At 43.3% G+C, this 20,180-nt stretch overlaps 1 protein-coding gene across 2 annotated transcripts; it reads right to left on the reverse strand.

Moving 5' to 3' along the window:
• Window positions 1-9,417: 9,417 nt before the first annotated feature.
• LOC123150472 (uncharacterized protein slr1919) lies at window positions 9,418-16,717 on the reverse strand. Of its 2 annotated transcripts, none has more exons than XM_044570320.1 (13): window positions 16,465-16,717; window positions 15,715-15,958; window positions 15,569-15,610; window positions 15,177-15,248; window positions 14,598-14,733; window positions 14,297-14,454; window positions 13,500-13,578; window positions 12,967-13,121; window positions 12,501-12,662; window positions 11,565-11,714; window positions 10,824-11,084; window positions 10,109-10,378; window positions 9,418-9,732 (listed from the first exon to the last, which is right to left on the reverse strand). In XM_044570320.1, exons 1-13 carry the CDS (start codon window positions 16,623-16,625, stop codon window positions 9,496-9,498), a joined length of 2,127 nt encoding a protein of 708 aa, XP_044426255.1. In that variant the 5' UTR covers window positions 16,626-16,717; the 3' UTR covers window positions 9,418-9,495. The 2 variants fall into 2 exon arrangements, with proteins under 2 accessions (XP_044426255.1, XP_044426254.1); XM_044570319.1 differs by having other exon boundaries at window positions 12,967-13,127; window positions 16,465-16,716.
• Between the last annotated feature and the right edge of the window lie 3,463 nt (window positions 16,718-20,180).

A 20,180-nucleotide genomic window follows, 5' to 3' on the forward strand; every position in this document is an offset into this window, starting at 1 on the left:
AAATGTACGTTCATGGGCCACGCGCGGTGCATCAAAAATTAAAGTGCTGCGTGAGAATCAAACTCATGATCTTCCCCGATAGCTGCAACCAACTTGGCTAACATATGGATGCTAATTTATCCCACCTCGCTGGTTTAGATGTATGCTTACCAGTTTATATATTTCGTAATTTACATGAAATATCAGCAAGACAAGAACTTGTAAAACGGAATTACGGGCTGTCTTGGAGGAATTAAAGGAAGGATGCATTTCGACAATTGAAAGAAATTATGTGGATTGTCTTGGTGGTGTGCATTAAAGGAAGGATCAACGATTAAAAGGAATTGTGTTCCTGTCTTAAAAGGAAAGATTAATTTCAAGGGACATTCACATGGCAAGGATTAAACGTGTTGGTGGGGTTGAAAGAAACATCAATAAAAAATTAAAAGGAATTATGTGCCTGTCTTAGGAAGGAGGATGGGAAAGGATTCCAACAAATGGGAGGATCATGCGTTGCAGCATGCCGGATGGCGTCGATTGGTTATTATTTAGAGTGCATATGCTAGGCCGTAATTGTTGTGTACGCTAAAGTTTCAAACAAAAATGCTGTAAAAAACTCCACATTAATAAGATAATAGAAATATTAAGTTTTTCTCTATTAATAAGATAACAAAAAGTGAAAATTGTTGATTTTATACAGAAATAATACCGGTACAGATAGATACACATTAATAAGATAATAGAAATGTTAAGTTTTTCTCTATTAAATTTGGTAAAATAGAATAATATATTATATATAGACGTGTGTCTGTGTATTTATCCGAATTCTATATTTATAGATAATGTAACTCTTCTTAAAAACTTATCCTTATTTCTACTCCTATTCAACCGTGACAAAGTATTCTAATTCAATAATAATTTCATGGGAGAATATTCACTCTTTCCTCTCTTATTTGTTAATTTACAAACTTACCAAATAAGACAATTTTTTTGCTTCGTTACTTATTGAAGTATTATTATTGAATTGTTAAAAAAAAGTTCCATGTAGCTCGAGCTCCAAAAGGCATATGTGCCATTAGGGCTTCTACATCGGCGTGCGTCTCCCTTCTATTGCCAGCTGGCATCGTCGGATCCTAGCATGCCGGGCTACACCGTCTAATGCTCTCATGCCATGCCGGTGGACGTTTTAGTTGACACGTCAATTTTTTTCCCACAAGACTATGTCATCGGGAAAAGTAGCTTGATTCCGAGCTTGGCGCATAGGGTCTTCCAAAAGTAGCTAAGGAACTTGATGTCACGGTTCGAGACGATCGTCTTTGGCACTCCGTGTAGACGCAATATTTCCCTAGAAAAAAGAGTAGCAACATGTGAAGCATCGTCTATCTTGTTGCAAGGAATGAAATGTGTCATTTTTGAGAAACGGTCCACAACGACAAATACCGAATCCTTCCCATTTCGAGTCCTAGGCAAACTAAGTACAAAGTCCATGCTAATGTCTTCCCATGGTTGATATGGAATTGGTAGAGGCATATAAAGGCCATGGGATTGAGATTTGGACTTATCTTTGCGACATGTAGAGCATCGGTTGGTGAAGCGGTTGATGCGCGAAACATCTTGGGCCAAAAGTAGTTCTTCGAGAGCGTGGCGAACGTCTTGTCTCGTCCAAAATGTCCCATTAAGCCTCCTCCATGAGATTCGTGCAAAAGCAACAAACGAAGAGAAGACTCAGGGATGCAAAGTTTGTTAGCTCTCATAAGGTATCCGTCTTTGATGTAATAGCGTTCCTACAAGGTGTGCGACAAACTCTTGGCATAAGGAGTAGCAAAAGTAGGATCATGCTCATACAAGTCTTTGATATGCTCAAAACAAATGACATCCAATTCAAGTTGAGTAACAAGCATGCATATGCGAGAAAGGGCATCTACCACAATGTTTTCTTTACCTTTAATGTACTTGATGACATAAGGAAAAGACTCAATAAATTCACTCCATTTAGCATGACGCTTATTCAACTTGGTTTGGCCCTTAAGATACTTGAGCGTTTCATAATCGGTATGAATGATAAACTCATGAGGGCGAAGATAGTGTTCCCATTCATGCAAAACGCGGACTAAAGCATATAGCTCTTTGTCATAGATGGGGTAATTGAGTTGCGCGCCGGAGAGTTTCTCACTAAAGTAAGCTATGGGGCGCTTCTCTTGCGTTAACACACCTCCTATGCCATTACCACTAGCATCGCAATGAATCTCAAAGGGTTTGTTAAAGTTGGGTAATGCAAGCACCGGAGCATGAGTAAGCAAATTCTTAAGCTCATTGAAAGAGGTATCTTGGGATGGTCCCCAAACAAAAGGCGCATTCTTCTTGCTCAAAGCATGCAAAGGCGAAGCAATGGTGCTAAAATCTTTCACAAAGCGACGATAGAAACCCGCAAGGCCAAGAAAGCTACGCACTTGTTGCAAATTGGTTGGTTGTGGCCAAGTATTAATAGCATTGATTTTGGACTCATCAACATGAACACCCTTAGAAGAAACAACAAAACCCAAGAAAACGAGCTTGTCAACGCCAAAAAGGCATTTCTCCATATTAGCATAGAGATGCTCTTTTCGAAGAGTTTGCAACACAGTTCGGACATGAGTGACATGATCTCTAAGAGATTTGCTATAAACAAGGATATCATCAAAGTAGATCATAACAAATATACCTATGTAAGGGCGAAAGACATGATTCATAAGACGCATAAAAGTACCCGGTGCTTCTGATAGACCCATAGGCATGACTAACCACTCATACAAGCCAAACTTGGTTTTGAAAGCGGTTTTCCATTCATCACCCTCTTGTATGCGGATTTGATAGTAACCACTCTTAACATCAATTTTAGAAAAGATAGAGGCACCACTAAGTTCATCAAGCATATCATCAAGGCATGGAATGGGATACCTATAGCGAACGGTAATAGCATTGATAAGTCTACAATTGGAGCACATGCGAAAGCTACCGTCTCGTTTAGGCACAAGAATGACCTGGATGGCACAAGGGCTCAAACTTTCACGCACATGTCCATGGTCTATGAGATGCTTTACTTGCCTTTGTATTTCTTTGGTTTCTTCGGGGTTGACGCGGTAAGAAGCTTTGTTCGGAAGCGGTGATCCGGGAATGAGGTCGATGCGGTGCTCAATGCCTCGTAGTGTAGGTAGTCCCGGAGGTAGCTCGTCGGGGAAAACATCGTGAAATTCCTGCAAAAGAGAAGATAACACTAGAGGAAGAGTGTGAGAAGTGTTAGTTTGTGGGGCATTGTCCTTGCACACAAGGACGTAGTGTAGGACACTAGATGAGTTCTCACACACTCCTCTTATCTCACTTTTGGTGGCCAATAGGACTAAGTTCTTCTTTTCGCTCATCGTGGAGGTGTTCGATTTGGGCTTGTGGCGCTCACTCTCTTTTTGGTGGCTCGCTCTCTCACTATGATCTTCATGATGGGTGGCTTGCTTGTCGGCAATCACTTGGCTTGGCGACATTGGATGAAGGACGTACTCCTTGCCCTTCATCTTGAAGATGTAGTGGTTCGTTCGGCCATTGTGGATGACTCCTCTATCAAATTGCCATGGGCGTCCAAGGAGAAGGTAGCAAACGGTCATTGGAACGACGTCGCACTCCAAGGTGTCTTCGTAGGTGCCAATTTTGAAGGAGACTTGTACTCGATGCTTGACTTGGATAGTGCTGGAGTCGCTAAGCCATTGCACTTTGTATGGATGAGGGTGATTCGTCTTGGGCAATTGGAGCTTGGAGCAAAGTTCTTCACTTGCGAAATTATGACAACTCCCTTCATCGATGATGACCTTGAAAGATCGTCCATTGATGCCGGCCTTGGTGTGAAATATGTGGCATCTTTGGTCTTCTTCTTGGTGATGTTGGAGAGTCAAGACTTTGAAGACGACAAGAGCGGGACTTGAGTCAAGACTTTGGAGACTTGTTCCTCTTTATCGTTCACTTGCCGGTGCATGGCGACTTGCTCAAGAGCGTTCATTTCTCCTTCACTCATCGAGTCGTAGGTTCCGTCGTCGTTGAGGATCATGGTCCGCTTGTTGGTGCATTCGTAGGACTTGTGGCCTCGGCCTCCGCATGTGAAGCAAGGAACTTGTCTTGACCGTCTCATTGGTTGGAGTGGATGATGATGAAGCTCTCGGCTTGAAGTTGCTCGTAGTAGGAGGATGACTTGGAGTTGACGAAGCTTTCTTGGAACTCGACTTGTCGATGTTGCTATAGAAGGCTTGGTAGACAGTGTTGGAGTCGTTGAAGCTTGGTTGTTGGAGAAACCATATGACTTGGATGAGAACTTGGCATACTTGAAATCATCTTGCACTTGACGTTCCGCTTTGGTAGCTTGATGCACTAGCTCGACGAGGTTCGAGTATGGTTGGAAGTCGGCAATCTTCTTGATAGGATGGCTGAGTCCATTCAAGAAACGTGTCATTGTTTGCTCATCATCTTCCGTGACATTGGCTCTTATCATGGCAATCTCCATCTCCTTGTAGTACTCTTCAACGCTCTTGGTTCCTTGCTTGAGTAGTTGGAGTTTCTTGAAGAGATTGCGGTTGTAGTAGGTACGTACAAAGCGTGCTCTCATGACATCCTTCATTTGCGCCCAAGTAGTGATGGGTGGTTCACCTCTTGCCTCTCGGCGCTCGCTAATTTGTTCCCACCAAATGAGGACATAGTCTTAAAACTCAAGGAATGCCATCACGATCAAGTTGAGTAACAGCTGCCGGGCTACACCGTCTAATGCTATCATGCCACGCGGGTGGACGTTTTAGTTGACACGTCAATTTTTTCCCGTTGGCTCCTAATTAAATATGGTGGCTCCCCATGCTGGCCGTGCCTAAAATGGAGCTCTGCATGGTGGTGATGACTCGTGGTATTTGCTCCTATTAAACCTAGACGCACACCTGCACGGTATGTGGCTGATATGAACAACACATACATGTATTTCATGGCTGATCGGAAACACAAAAAAACTGGTTGTCGTTCAATAATCAATCGCTATGAGCTCGCATCAAGTTAGCCTCATCACATGTCACACGTTGGATGCTCTCGACGAGTAGGCTTATCTGAGATGGTGTAAAAAAAAGTTTACCTAACAAAAAAAAAGGTTTACCTGAGACGAACCATCAGTTGCATTACAATTCTTTCTCAAGTATCGGTTTGTTCTTAGTTTTTCATTTTAATTAAGTTCCAAACAATGATTTGATTTTTTTGTCTCATCATTTTTGTTGTTCGACCGTCTTGGATCGGTATGCTTATGATCGATCCATTAACAAACATCACTAGCTAGCCACAACGCTTGCTCATAAGTGAGACCAATTAATCCAAATTTGTTCATTTGTTGGAGATGTACTTTAAGGCTGGAGGGAGGTCAAGCTTGAAGATAACTGACTCTGATGCTTGCAGTGTATGGAGGCTGCCTTTATAGGACCAAAAATGACTACTTGTGGATGCTAATATGAAATTAGGCGACGATAACATCGCAGCCCTTTTAGTCGCAGTTGCCTTTTAAAAGTCCTTATCTTATTTTGGCATATAATTTCAAATAAAATTATCTCCACCACATCACCATAGCCTGATTCTTGAGTCCTGGACAACGTGTTCATTTAGTAAGAGGATGCGGCCATGTGGGGATAATAGTGTTTCACCTATTGCAATGTACGGACATATTTGCAACATGACTATTAATATTCTTAGGAAAAATTTGAAACTTTTGCTGATGGCCAACCTCATCGCCATGGAATTGATCATGTTTACCGTGATTAGGTGGAATATACATGACCACCATCGACGAATGGGAGAAGTGTCTATCGTGGTTAGGTGGAATACATGACCACCATCCATGAATGAGAGAAGTGACCAGACCGATGTGTCACTAGGTATGTGTAAGGATTTTGTTCACCCGTTGCAATGCACGGACCTTTTTGCTAGGAGATATAGATATAGATACATATGTATAGTTTGTATTGAAATCTTTAAAAAGACTTATATTTACAAACCGAGGGAGTATCAGACGTCTGGCAGAAAGAGTTTCCCTTAGTTAAATCTAGTAGTCCTACGTGGTTGCAAATAGGCCTACTATATATGGTAGAATGCGTGTCTTATACCCCCAAGTTGATTATGTGCCCCTGTATAAGGGATGAACTTCGAGTCGCTGACCTAGCCCATCCTGTGGTGACTGGGCCGAGTTTGTCCTTGACTACACCCCATAGTCATGCCATCGTTATTTGCATTGCTTGAGTCACTAACTCCTTGTTTGCATTGGTCATCTCATCAGTGTCGTCTCTCATTGTTGCCACCTCTCCATCTCTTGAACATCTCCTTCGCTCTCTTCCTCTCGTCGTGTCGACCTTTCTTAACCCCAGAGTATGACTCATAAGCCTCCTCTATTGTCGCCATCATCATCATCATCGTCATCTTGAACCTCCAATCAAGCTACAGGACCTCAATTTCTTCGGAGGAGCCTCCCCATTCCTCATCGGGGCCATTTGCCTGTACTTCCTTTTTTTTAGAAAAGGAGGATGACCCCCGACCTCTGCATCTAGGCGATGCATACGACCACTTTATTAATTATTCTCACAAGACCTTACAAAGTCATACAACAGTAAGACTAAAGCCGCTGTCTAAACAACAAATTATCGCTACATCTATCCAGTTGATGAAGGGGCGCAGATAGCCTGGGCCTAATACCAAACAGACATCGTAGCCAAGCCTAAGATCTAAGACCTGAGACCCCAACCTAGCCACTTGCCGGGTCTGGGACACACACTGGTCCGGCGTGCTCTCAGAGGCCGCCGCCGCCAACTGCCACCGCTCCATCTTCAGAACTGTATGGATGCATCAACCTTGCTCGGTCCAGCTATCGTCGACGCCACCATGGCACCCAACGGCACCTCCTCCCTGCGTGCAAACAGCTGTACACGTCGCGGTCATCACTGATACACCTCAACACCATGCTGCCACGTACCACCAGCCGACATAGCTTGAAGCCCTTGAAGAATCTGTCGTGCATAGCACCTGCCGACCAGGCATGACCAAGCGTAGCACCTGTCGGTCAGGCATGACTTGACATCTCCACCGAAGCTCCGTGCAAGACGAAGCCGCTCCACCTCCTGCCTCTGACTTCCAGCGCTGCTCCACAAAACGACGCTCCCAAGAGAGAAACGACACCGCAGTGCCACCATCGTCCGGTCCGGAACACCAGATCCTAGGGTTTCCCTCGGAGCAATACGAGTGGGTCGACGGAAGTCACATGACGATGCATTCATCAAGGTAACGACGTGGAACACCACCATCGCCCGCCGTCGGCTCGGTTTTCACCGGCAACTACGTCTCCCCGACTCGCAACTGGTGCCAGATGACGGACCCCGAGATCCGAACACCCAGCCTCAGGCCGACCACCTCTGACAGAAGAGATGACCACCACCGCTGGCTACACCGGTCAGAACCTATCTGATCGGAGGTGCCGCCAATGAGACCACCAGGCCCTCCACGCCGCCGTCGCCGATCTGAAGACAGCATGCACGGCGCCGCAGCCAAGCCGGCCGCCGCCAACCGCAGCCGCCGCCGCCGCCCGAAGGGCCATCCGCAGCACCAGCAGCCCTGGCTCGCCGCGCCAAGCCATCGCCGTCCGAGGACGGGCCGGCCTCCGCCGCCTGCCGCCATCCGCCGTGCCGCAGATCCCAGATCGGTCGCGCCATCACACGCCTTGGGGTCCGCCCCACCCCAGAGACGTGCGAGAGAGGAGATCCCCCGCCAGCGCCGTCGGCCCCCGGGCTTAGCCCGGCGGCGTCTTCCGGCGGCGGCAGAGGGAGGGGAGGAGGGAGTTTGCGGCGGCGGTGGCTAGGTTTTTGACCGCCCGAGTCGCCCTAGGGGGAGGGCGACGCGGGGCGAGGGCCTGTACTTTCTCTTGAGCTATCTTCTCCTACAACCTACCAATGGCATACGGTTTCATGCTCAAACATAGATGCAACAATGTGTTGAACTTGTTGAAAAATATGACAAGAGTGTTCACTTATTCATTAATGGTGGCACCAGTTCTTCACTTGGTCCAAACAACTCACTCACCGGCTGCAACTCTCAAGGACTGTACTCCAACGCCAACGGCTTGTGAGAGATTTTTCTGACCAATTGGACGGACGCTTCACGTGATCGGTACTGTTCCACGATGCACCTCAGATACTTTGAAACTAGTTTGATCATTCCCGGAGACTGAGGCAAGGTTGGACCTCCGCAAAATTCACGCCTCTCCCCTAACGTGCGACTAGGAGAGAAGCGACGTGGGAGGAATTATGTGCTTCCCAAGCGTCGAGGAAGAAATCATGGAGGCAAGCAAGCTAGACCAATGAAGAAGACATAGCTTTGGTTTTCATATGGGAAGATGTCTCACGTGATAGTACACCGCACAATACATGCAACCTAAAACCACTTAGTGACTGTCATTTGTGACCATAATTTGTGGAGCCTTTTTTCTTTCAGGAAGCACGTGAAAATGCAGCTCTCTACAATAAGCCGTGTAGAGCCAAAAAATGCCCGTGCGCTGCAAAAACTGGAACATAGTACTAAGTGCTGTAACTAGTGTGTAGGTGATCAAAAACTAATACTCCCTCCGTTCCAGAATACAAGGTGCACATGTTTTTCGAGATAAACTTTAACCATCAATTAGACAAATGATACTCCCTAACTTCAGCAAGAACCATGTCTTCATCAACTATTCTTTCACCACAACATATGTGGTAGCATACCTCCTTTCAATTATACAGCTTGAGAAATGTGCGAAAATTGCAATACGCCCTGCAATCAAATATGATCTCCCCTCTCAGTTTTACACACTGCTTCACCCTGCATACGACGAAACTAACAAGCAGATATCTCCTTTGCCTGACAACGCACTCTGATCAGGTTCAAATACGCAAAAAAATCGCATGACAACCAATTGGTTGGATGGTGGTACTACCCCAAGCCTACCAAGAATCAAACCTTAGGCTTTGTTGTCTCATTAACATATGTTCCCGTAGATTGAGGGGGAAAAGGAATTATGCACACTTTCACTTTCCCATGAATCCTACTAAGAAGTTGAACTCTCTTGTAACATTTCTGGAATTTGCATACAACTCAAAAAATATTTTCACTTAACGCCAGCGTAACTAAACCCAACTACCACAAAGAATGCAAGTTCTAGAAGCATGAGGATGTTTGTGCAATATTAAATACTACTCCCTCCGTCCCATAATATAAGAACGTTTTTGACACTAGTAACGTTCTTATATTATGGGACGGAGGGAGTACCTCTGTTCCTAAATATAAGAAGTTTTGGCAGTTTAAACTTAACCAACGAGACATCTTATATATAGAAACAGAGGGTGTAATAAATAGGACAACAAACGCTTGCAGCTTTTGGAGAATGAGAGAGATTAGCACTGAACACAACATTCCGAAAACAGCTAGCAGGCTGAGCATTTCCGTTCTTCATTTTACCTACCTCCACTGCTTGTCCAAGTAGTTGAGATATTTTGACATACAAATCCAGCATGTTTCTGGAACCTTGTCATGGGAATAGTTCACCAAGGCTAGGAATACATCAAGAATGAATCTTTGAGATTCAGGTTTCAGGGCGACACGGATTAGCATTGCGGTCCAGGCATTTGGGGCCAAACTGATTGCTTGACGGAATGATTGAACACCATTAACCAACCTTCTGATCATTCTACTTCTCTACAAGTTCAAAAGAAGAAACCTTCAGTACATACACACTTAGGCCCTATAGCATGTAACACAGTGCTGATATGAAATGCCACTAAAGACCAACTCATGTAGTAGCTCATAGAATCATCATCCTCTTTTTTTTCTCTGATTAAACAGACCAACTGTTTTTGGGGATTTAGGAAACAGACACCTAACGCAATTCTGGGATGATTCCGAGGGATGCAATGATGATGCAGCAGCCATGCATCTAGTACTGGAGTGTAAATTTGTGAAAAACAGTTAAGCAGTACGACCAGTTTCATGCAATCTAAAATGGGTGTTTTCAGCACAGAGTACACTGATGTAAGCGATTAGAAATGAGAAATCGTGACAAGCATTGACTAACCTCTGGATTTAGCTCGCCTGTATTTCCCTCTTCCTCAAATATACCTGGAAATGTTGTTTCTTGTAAGAATGCATCAGAAGCCTTCACAATGTCCTGGATAAGGAAAACACGAACCCTCCAGCCTTTCCTCGATAAAATGAAATGAAAAAGGTCTTCTGTAGCTGAAACAACCGAATGCATATCGAATGATCTCCAGTCAGAACTGCTGGCAGTATTCTCTTCTCCAGGTTTCTTTGAAGATTCTGACGACTGTTGAGATATAGCTGCAATCTGCATATTGAAGGATAGTAGGGATCAAATGTAGTAACAGAAGCTAGAAAGATAAAGAACACCAAAGGGTCAGCTGCCACATAAATTCATGACAATGATAGCAACTCAACACTATGGTACATTTCTATTAGTCCTATGTCAGCTGATGTATGATGACCACCGCTAAAATTTGTATAAACTGTTACAGCACTGGATGCATTCAAATCCTTTCGGGTCTTACCATAATAGCTATTAACATTTCCTAGTAAACAAGGGTAACAAGGGACTTCTTATTCATGCTCATGAAGAGATGGGGGCAAAAATCAGAACTAGAGCCATGATGCTGCAGCCATAGCAGACATGACAATATTCTTACCAAGTTATAAAATATTAAGACTTGAGAGTGCATTGCAAACAGTTCCAACAAGAAAGGAAACAGAAACAAAAACAACTAAGAACTACATACCAGCCGCTCCAGTCGATTCCATCTGATGGATCCATCATCACGTATCAGAAGCTCCCTCAATATTTTCCTCATATCAGGGCTGGGGTCTGCAAGGAGCCTCCCAATGACAAATGGGTAAGCGCTCTCAATAACTTTGAAATCAGGATCCAGTGCTTTTGCAGTCCCTTCTAAAGAACCAAGTGCTCTTATCACCAGTGCATAATCAGGAGGAAGAGAGAAATTAAAATCATACATGACGTCATACAGATGGTTCATTACCCCCTGTAAGAGAAGCAAATAGCGATTTAGAATGTACCAACTCATCCAGGTTAGGAAACTACGAATTGAAGGGCCAAATGAAGGCGGCAGCAATACACAAGACTGGAGAATGTGACAGAGACCCCAGTGACCGAACAGTGTGTATGTTAGAACCATGAGCAGCTAATTACTTACACAATGTTGGAACCTCAGGAGTGCAGAGAGAAGAAAATGTCACTGCTCCATTAATTTTTTTTAATATCATGTCTACTACACTTTTCGAGATGCATCAGAAAATTTTCATTCTAAGCATAGCTTGACTGTGGTTATTACTAAAGCATTCATGTTATTTTAGCTGTTTGTTCAGTTCAGTTAAGGGCTATATAGCACATGTGCACTCCTAGGTCTCAACTATGATTAAGGTGTCCATTGATTTCGACGTTGCATGACAGAATACAAATTATCATAACAGAATATATACTGGAAAGAAGAACACTAACTAACCTGAAAATCATTTGATTGCCTCCTTCCATCACCAAAGGCAACCCTCAATGCAGTTGCAACTGCATGTAGGTCTGTTCCCTCAGGGACAAATCCGAGTGAATGGAAGTCGTTCGCCAAGCCCAATGGGTCACGGTTAACATAGTGCACAAGCTGAAACAAGTGAACTCAGTTCCCATTAAGTTCTACTTCATATTTGAATAAAGTAACACGAATGAAACCAACAAAGGCCATATAAACTCATAATAAAACATGTGTGCACTTTTTTTAAACCACTCATACCTGCTTATATGGTAGTGCACATGTACTAAAACACACCAAGACCATTTAGTATATTATAATTTGATCCAAGTCACATAACTAGCTTAAACTTTTCACATGAGTGAGTACATGTGTATTGCTTTGCTTCTCAGTTCTATATTACTTGGCAGATACAGAACTCTTACTTTTTACTAACTTAAATTCAAGCAAATTTCATATATATACTAAGTTGTGATAATTGTGAAACGATAAGATTGTTTAGTCGACTATCTCTTGGCAAAGCTCCAGACTTGACTTCCTACTCGACATTTAGCATAGGAAATGACATTACCAATGTAAACCTATCCTAAAATTAACTCTTCTCCAATCTTTGAAAACCATAAACTAAAGCCTAAACCCAATAGGTTCGAAATATAATACTCCCTCCGTCCCAAAATAAGTGTCTCAACTTTGTACTAACTTTAGTACAAAATTGTACTAAGTTTAAGACGCTTATTTTGGGACGGAGGGAGTAGTACAGAAAACAGGATAACAGGTTTAGCCACATATCATCTAAGTTCGAAATATATCTAGTTTTGCCATTAACAAGAATGACACTCTTTATAAAGATGTTCCAGGTGAATGCACAAAAACCAAACAAGCAACAAACATACTTGCATGTAAAAAGATGAAGCTTACCATCTGTATGAGTCCCACTCGATAGTGTCTTGGAATATCACCCATCATACCAAAGTCAAAATAAGCAAGAGACCCGTCTTCAGTTGCCACCAGATTACCTGGATGGGGATCTGCATGGAAAAACCCATCTTCGAGAAGTTGTCTCAACGAGCAATAGAGACCCTATAAAGTTCACCCAAAAACATCAGCATACAAAATAAGAACACAACAACCCAATGAAACTAACCACATGACTTGCAAAGATAATGAATAAGTATGGTGAAAAGAGCGAAAGAATCATACAGTCCAACTTTGGCAGCTAACCGAAATACTATACAAACAATTCAATTATTTACAATCTTACACGAATCATAAAAAGAAAGGTAACTAGTCAACACAATATCAATAGTATGTATGTAGCTATGTCTGTATCCAGTCAAAAGAAATGTCGGTAAAGAATTCTGGTTAAGGAGCACTGTAAGTTTACCTCATCAATCATCTTTTTCCTGTTCAGATTGGCTTTGCTGATGCGCTCAGCATCGGTCAGCTTGATCCCGTCAATCCATTCCAGTGCTAGTATAGATTTACGTGTATAAGTCCAGTAGACCTTTGGGACCTTGATACTGGTCCTGCCTTCACCACCTGAACCTGACAAGAAAACAAGATGATGACTTCACAGAGTTGCATATGTCAATTAATGCAGATGGAGTTCGCAGCCAAAAAGATGTTTGATGTTGAGAAATCTGAATATTTACTGTGTCCAGATTGGACTCAAGTGAGGGTAAGATGCCCTGCTCTATTATCTACTTAACAACTCGGATAACCTGTTCCATTACCAGCTTAAGTACTCAATTCAATACCTACTTCTTATAGTTAGGGTACCGGTACCTTCTAAGCTTGCTAACTTCTAGCTGACATAGTACTGATGCCTAATTCCTTCTGTTGTAATCCCCATGCCAATGATATGTATATAGAGGTTACTGACAATCACAAATTGAATAGATAAGATGTCAAACTCACCATGAGAATACAGGATTGCAAATCTTTCAGCATTCTTCCCTTCTAAAACATAATCAATCTCATCAAACATGTGTCTAACCTGTTGAAACAAAAGGTGCACTCCGAATTAACTATAACGCACCGCATATCAAAGTCTAACCAACTGGACTAGAACCCAGGTTGGCTCAACCTCTCCAAAAAGAATTGCCAAAGTGCCTGCCCAAAGGATTCGGATAAATACAACTTTCTTGGTGACTAGCTGCCCATGTCATTCCCTTGATAACATTTACAGGAAACATATATCATATACTTATTGTTTATGATTTAGAAAGCAATACAGAAAGCATCACAATAATAAACTACCCAAGGTAAGTCACTTGGATGTAAATTACCACGAAGAAAACCATAACAAGTTGCTAAAACATTCAAGGCCATCATACATGCTTAAGGGAGAAAAAATCATAATATAATCCTAAAAGTTTTATAGTTCGGCAGTTCTTAGTATGATATACAGATAATCCAAAGACAATCCACCATAAATGTGTGCTGAGAAAAAACCATATGTGAATTTTATCCGACACATTGAAGTGGCAGAATTCAAAGCAAGAAACACTACAAAACACTGTGAATTTTATACAACACATTGAAGTGGACAGAATCCATCGAGAGACAAACACTATAAAACACTATATTTAATATGTATGAAAGTAATCTGAAAAAACAACTTGGACAAAATTATATTACTCAGGAAAGATAAGAATGAAGAAAATATAACGGCCAAGGGTCAAGATCAGAGCTAAAAAGATGTGAAAACTCACAATTTCATTAACAGCTACCAATAAATCTTTGCGGGCCTTAGCAAATCGTTTTAGCTGTCCTCCAATCATATTGAATAGAAGTGCATCTAGGGTCAGCAAGGGTGCCATTCCAGGCCTCTGAACTTTGATTGCAACAAGCTCTCCAGAGTGTAGATGAGCTGCATGACTTGAAATATCAAAGGGATGCATTTCAATTTGGAGAACTCAGGTCTGAAATATATGCTAAAGGAAGCAAAATAAAATAAATGAGAACAAAGATGATCATACAAAAATAGCCAAATCCTAATCAGATACAACTAACCTTTGTATACTTGCCCCAGTGATGCTGCTGCAATTGGCTCTGGGCTGATATCAGCAAATAGATCAGACATTCGAGAGCCCAGTTCAGACTCGATGGTCCTGATTGCTTTACGAGTAGGAAATGGTGGTATTTGATCCTAACGAGATTGTTGTCAGCAAGCACAGTGAAATAAAATCGTCAATAAATAAAAGAAAGAAGAGTAAAATATAGTACTCCCTCCGATCCAAATTAATTGTCGCAGCTTTAGTGTAACTTTGTGCTAAAGTTGTACTAAAGCTGCAACAATAAATATGGATCGGAGGGAGTACAACAAGTTCTCAGCTTTCAGATTCTGAATTTAGTGCTGTTAATTACAGAAAATCTCATTGGGTTATTGCCATTTTAGGATCAATACTTTTCAGTGGCCATATATTGATGCCTTGATTCCAGAACCTTATCTCCTTCTCTAATCCCTGACCTTCTCATTCCAGTGCAAAAATATAATATCCTTAAAAGCTTGGCATAGAAAGCCATATCACTACAATAGTGTTGGTTTTCGATCAAGTAAGTGAAACTATGTAAAGCACGATAAGATGATACCTGCAGCTTCGAGAGCTCTTGACAATATGCGCTGGGCAATATATCAGGGCGCGTGCTCAATGCCTGTCCAAGCTGCATGGTGTGGAAGGATAAGGAAACGATTACATTACGAACTCCCAACCGTGGCCAGGGAAAAGGATTACACTATAAATCTCACAAGTTCACCAGTATACCAAATCCATATGAGCACTTTAAATGTTGATGTAACTAAACCATTGTTGTGCTAATTGCAGAGGTTCTGGTAGTCATAGTAACAAATTGCACATTTTAGACACTTTTTCAGTATTCACAATATGCAAAAGGTAAACAGCAGCAATAATATAACAAAGTAATGCCTCACTGTAGAGATCTCCCATTCTTTATCATTGTTTACAGACATTGTTCTGGCCTACCTTGATGTAAAAAGGCCCCAAGCGTATCAAGGTCTCCCGGAACTGAAATGGGGAAAATGACAACCACACAAGACACTCAGTTCCTCCACAAATAGAACAAGTAGGTAACAGGAATGAAGGAAGGAACGCAGGACAAAGAAAAATACCTTCTCAGCTCGTTTATGCACGTCACTGAGCAATAAATGCCAAACAGTAAGCTTCACAACATGATAAGAGATAGTTGCTGCCCTGTACAGTGCAAGGAACGGACCGAAGCCACGGTCAGCAAAGAGTGTGTGGGAACTTGATCCCAAGATTCTTCTAAACTGTGTTTCCAGCGACTCCTTTCTGATCTTTGCATACTCTGATGACGGTCTCCCACCATGCACACTTGTGAATGCACTTGAGTAGCTGCAAAACAGGAAACGACTGGCTTAAGAGTCATGTCTCTAGAGTCCAGCCAGACAACACCAGAACTATTTAACCTGCGGTCGGAGTGAAACCGCTATTTTTTTCCCCCTTGAACTAGCTATTTTTTGTTCAGGTGGTAACTCAACTTGCCACCAAACGGAATAGATAAGTTAGCATTGAGTTAACCGAATTGATTTAATTGGAATTGAGAACCTCCAGACTACAGTGAGGTTCAGAAAGCCTGTGGAGAACAAAGTTTATACATCAATTGAGTTATGGACACAGGGCATAACTGGGCGCAGCTCTCCATGCGTGTCAATTTCTAACTACAGTATGCAGGAAAAACGCCAGAGCTGACAAAGGGGGTTACTTGATAGACAAAGGAACAAATAGATAGCAAGCGTATTCCTCTATGCCTAGGTACATTATTACGCATGTTGCCACTTTGCGGGGGTTCCTGCGGGGGCATCTAGATTCCAAATGGAGCAGAAAAAAAATGCGATTACCTCCGAACAGATGGCGCGGCGGAGAGGGACCGCAGGGAGAGGTCGGCGGCGGCGGCGGAGTGGAGGGGGCGGAGGAGGAGGAGGGGGCCGTGGAGGTGGCGGCGGCGGCCGAGGTCGGCGCCGCGGGCGAGGAGGAGGAGCCGCGAGGTGGGGCCCGCCATGGCCGGGATCTCATCAGCTACATGCAGCTCCGGCTTCCCACCGAGCAGAGAAGAGAGGGAGAGAAGGGGGCAGGGGGAGAGCGTTGCTTGGGAAAGAGGAGAGGGAGGAGACGGCGCCACGTGACCGGACCACAGGGGCGTGCTGGCAGCCGAACCTGGCCTACTGGGCCGTGCCGCCAGCCCAATAGCCCGCGTTCCCGGCACGTGACGATCCAGCACGGCCCACGGCTAAGTGGCGATACCAACTAATCAGCAGGTACTCTTTCAGTTTTCTCAACAACAACAGAATATAAAGCAAGTACCCCTTCAGGAGCCCGCAAGGGTCACTTTTGGGGAGAAAAGAGCACGGCGCTTGACGCGCTCTCAGCCGCTGCCATGTGCTGCGCTTTGGACACTCCTTTCGGATTTTGTTCTCCTTATTTTTTACGCATTTTTGGCTTTTATATGGATATTTTTTTGGGTTTTTCGGCTTTTTGCTTTTTCCTAGTTTTTTCTTAGGTTATGGAACAAAAAATCGATTTTTTTCATGGAAAAATGCCTTTTTTTCTTTCGCCAGAGGCACCGATTTACTTCCCGTGGAGGCATTGCTTCCTCGAGAGAACAATCAACCCTCTCGAAAAAGAAAACAACATGGTTTCTTTTTTGCTTCTGTGATAGGCACAGATTTGCTTCTGCGAGAGGCATAGTCGTGCCTCTTGAAAAAGGGAAAAACGGATTTTGACTTTTTAATGATTTTTTTTGCTTTTCGGTTTTTCACCGGTTTTGGACACAAACATTCACAAAAAACAAGGAAAAAACGGGTTTTTGACTTTTTAATGATTTTTTTGGTTTTTTGGTTTTTCACCGATTTTCTTTGGTTTTGGACACAAAAATTCACGGAAAAACACATTTTTTTCCTTTTTCTTCTACGAGAGGCACTGATTTACTTCTCGTGGAGGCATTCCTTCGTCGAGACAGAAAAGCAGAAAAACACGTTTTTCTTTTCTTTTCTTTTCTGAGAGGCACATATTTACTTCTCGTGGAGGCATTCCTTCTTTGAGACGGAAAAGCAAAAAAAACACATTTTCTTTTTTTTTCCTTCTCTGAGACGCACATATTTACTTCTCGTGGATGGGTGGATTTGTTTTCGTTAGAGGCAATTGTGCCTCTCAAAAAGGAAAAAATGTGTTTTTCCTTCCACAAGAGGCACATATTTATTTCTCGTGGAGGCATAGATTTTCTTCCACGAGAGGCACATTGAAAAAGAAAAAATGTGTTTTCTTTTTTTTCCTTTGGCGAGAGCCACAGGTTGTAATGGGCCAACCCGTAGCTTCCATTCGGTCAGCTTTCAACCAATATTTTTGAAAGCGTCCACGTTCTCCCAGTGTAAGTTTGTAATGGGTCAACCCGTAGCTTCCATTCGGTCAGCTTCTGACCAGTATTTTCCATTTTTTCTCATCTTTGGTTTTATTCTTTTTTACTTAGTTTTTATTTAGTATTTAATTCCCAAAAAAATTCCTTTATTTAATGAAATTTTATTGGGGAGAATTTTTAGTTCTGAACCTTTTTCAAATTTGTGAAATTTTTCAAATTAGTGAACATTTTCGGAAATCATGAACATTTTTCAGCTACATGACTTTTTCAAAATTCATGAAAATTTTATCTAAATCACTAAAATTTTAAATTTTGTGAGCATTCTTCTAGAAAATTTGAAATCTTCTAAATGATAAACATGATTTTGCAACCCAATTTTGTCAAAAAAAAGCATGCACTTGCAGTTGAAATTTGAAAGGGGGTGGGGCAAAAATATAGAAAAGAACAGAGTGTGAAATTAGAAAAAGAAAACAAATAGTGTACAAACAAACGAAACAAAGAAAGAAAGAAAATGTTTTTTTACAAAGGGCCACGTGGCAGGAACCCGACAAATGCCTTATTTGTTGAGTGCCATGTAGCAAGAACTTTGGCAAATGCCTTGTTTGCCAAGTGTTGGCATTTTTCGACAAAGAGTGAATTCTATTGGCTTAAAATGTGGCATCAAGATAATACAAACACAAAGAGCACACATCCAGCCTCTACATAGCTAGAATGCACACAACAAACACTAACATACGCAGACAAAAAACACGCCGATAAAAAGCGAAGTCATAAAGACTAAACTATGTGTGGGCGAGGAAAAAGGAGAAAAACAAAAGTGATCAGATCCGTGATCGACAAAATACAACATTGACCATATTCGCACCAACAATCTCATAAATCCACATGGATGACGAGGTTCTTCAAAGAGAATCGCCTTCAGAAAGGGATTGAAGCTCAAGCGTCGTCATCACTGAATCCAACCATGCAAGCCCGGTATCTAGGTTTTCATCCAGAAGAACCAGTCAGAGCATATCCAAGCAATGCCTTCGACGTAACGACATAAAAATATCACCATTGCTAGGTATAACCAACAAGGGTCAGGCCTAGGCTTTCATCCCAGAACTCAAGACCGACATCACTTATGTGTTGTCGCCACCACTTTTCTATGATCCTAGCAGCTACATGCGACGTGGACAGTTGCGGCTGCACAACCACCCATTTGCGTCAAGCCGTTGTTTGTAGTTTGCACTTTCCCTCCAAAGTCGGCCACCGGGTCTAGAGAGAGGAACCCTCACGAAGACCTTTTGGTGGTCACCGCCATCCGCATCAAGTCAGCAGCCGCAGGCTGGAGTGGTCACCATAAGGACCAAAGGCGGTGGCGAAGCACAACCCCGCCAACTACCACCTCGCCGGATAGAGCCCTGCCTAGCCCGTTAACTTCAGAGCCGACATGGCCAGAGCTGGAGCACGAAAAGTAGATCAACATCACCGACGCGGAGCGCAGCCGCCGCCAAATCAGGAGTGGAAAACCACCACACGGGCATCGTGCCATCCGATCTAGGCTGGCGAGCGACAAGGCAACGTCGCCAAACAACCCAATGGAGCCCCACACTAAGCACGTATGTGACCGCTGCCGATGTCGTTCGTGTCGGATCCGAGTATCAACGTTAGCCTCGATCCACCCCGCCACCAATGCGTGCGTCTGCTGCAAACCCCTGAGAATCTAGATGGAATCCGCATGGTGCCCAGCCTTCACACCACTAGTAGAAAACATAGCTTAGGTTCAGTCCTGGCCAGCCCATTAGTCCCGGTTCAATCACGAATCGGGACCAATGAAGGCATACGTCCCGGTTCGTGAGCCCAGGGGGCCGGCCGGGCTTCGTGGGGCATTGGTCCCGGTTAGTCTGGACCCATTTGTCCCGGTTCTAGGCACGAACCGGGACCAATGGTCCACGCTCCTGGCCCACAACCATTGGTCCCGGTTCGTGGCTGGAACCGGGACAAAAGGGGGGCCTTCAGTCCCGGTTCCAGCCACGAACTGAGACCAATGAGTTGCCTATATATACCCCATCGCCGGCGAGCAGAGCACTCCACACTGCTCTGTTTTTTCTGATCGGCTAGGGGAGAGCTTTGTGGTGCTCTAGCTCACCTCCTATGCACATGAGGTGTTTGATGAAATACCCAAGCCACACTAGTTAAGCTTTCTCCTCTCGAAGCTTG

The sequence above is a fragment of the Triticum aestivum genome, chromosome 7A (genome assembly GCF_018294505.1).
Source record: "Triticum aestivum cultivar Chinese Spring chromosome 7A, IWGSC CS RefSeq v2.1, whole genome shotgun sequence".
In the NCBI taxonomy this organism is placed as follows: domain Eukaryota; kingdom Viridiplantae; phylum Streptophyta; class Magnoliopsida; order Poales; family Poaceae; genus Triticum; species Triticum aestivum.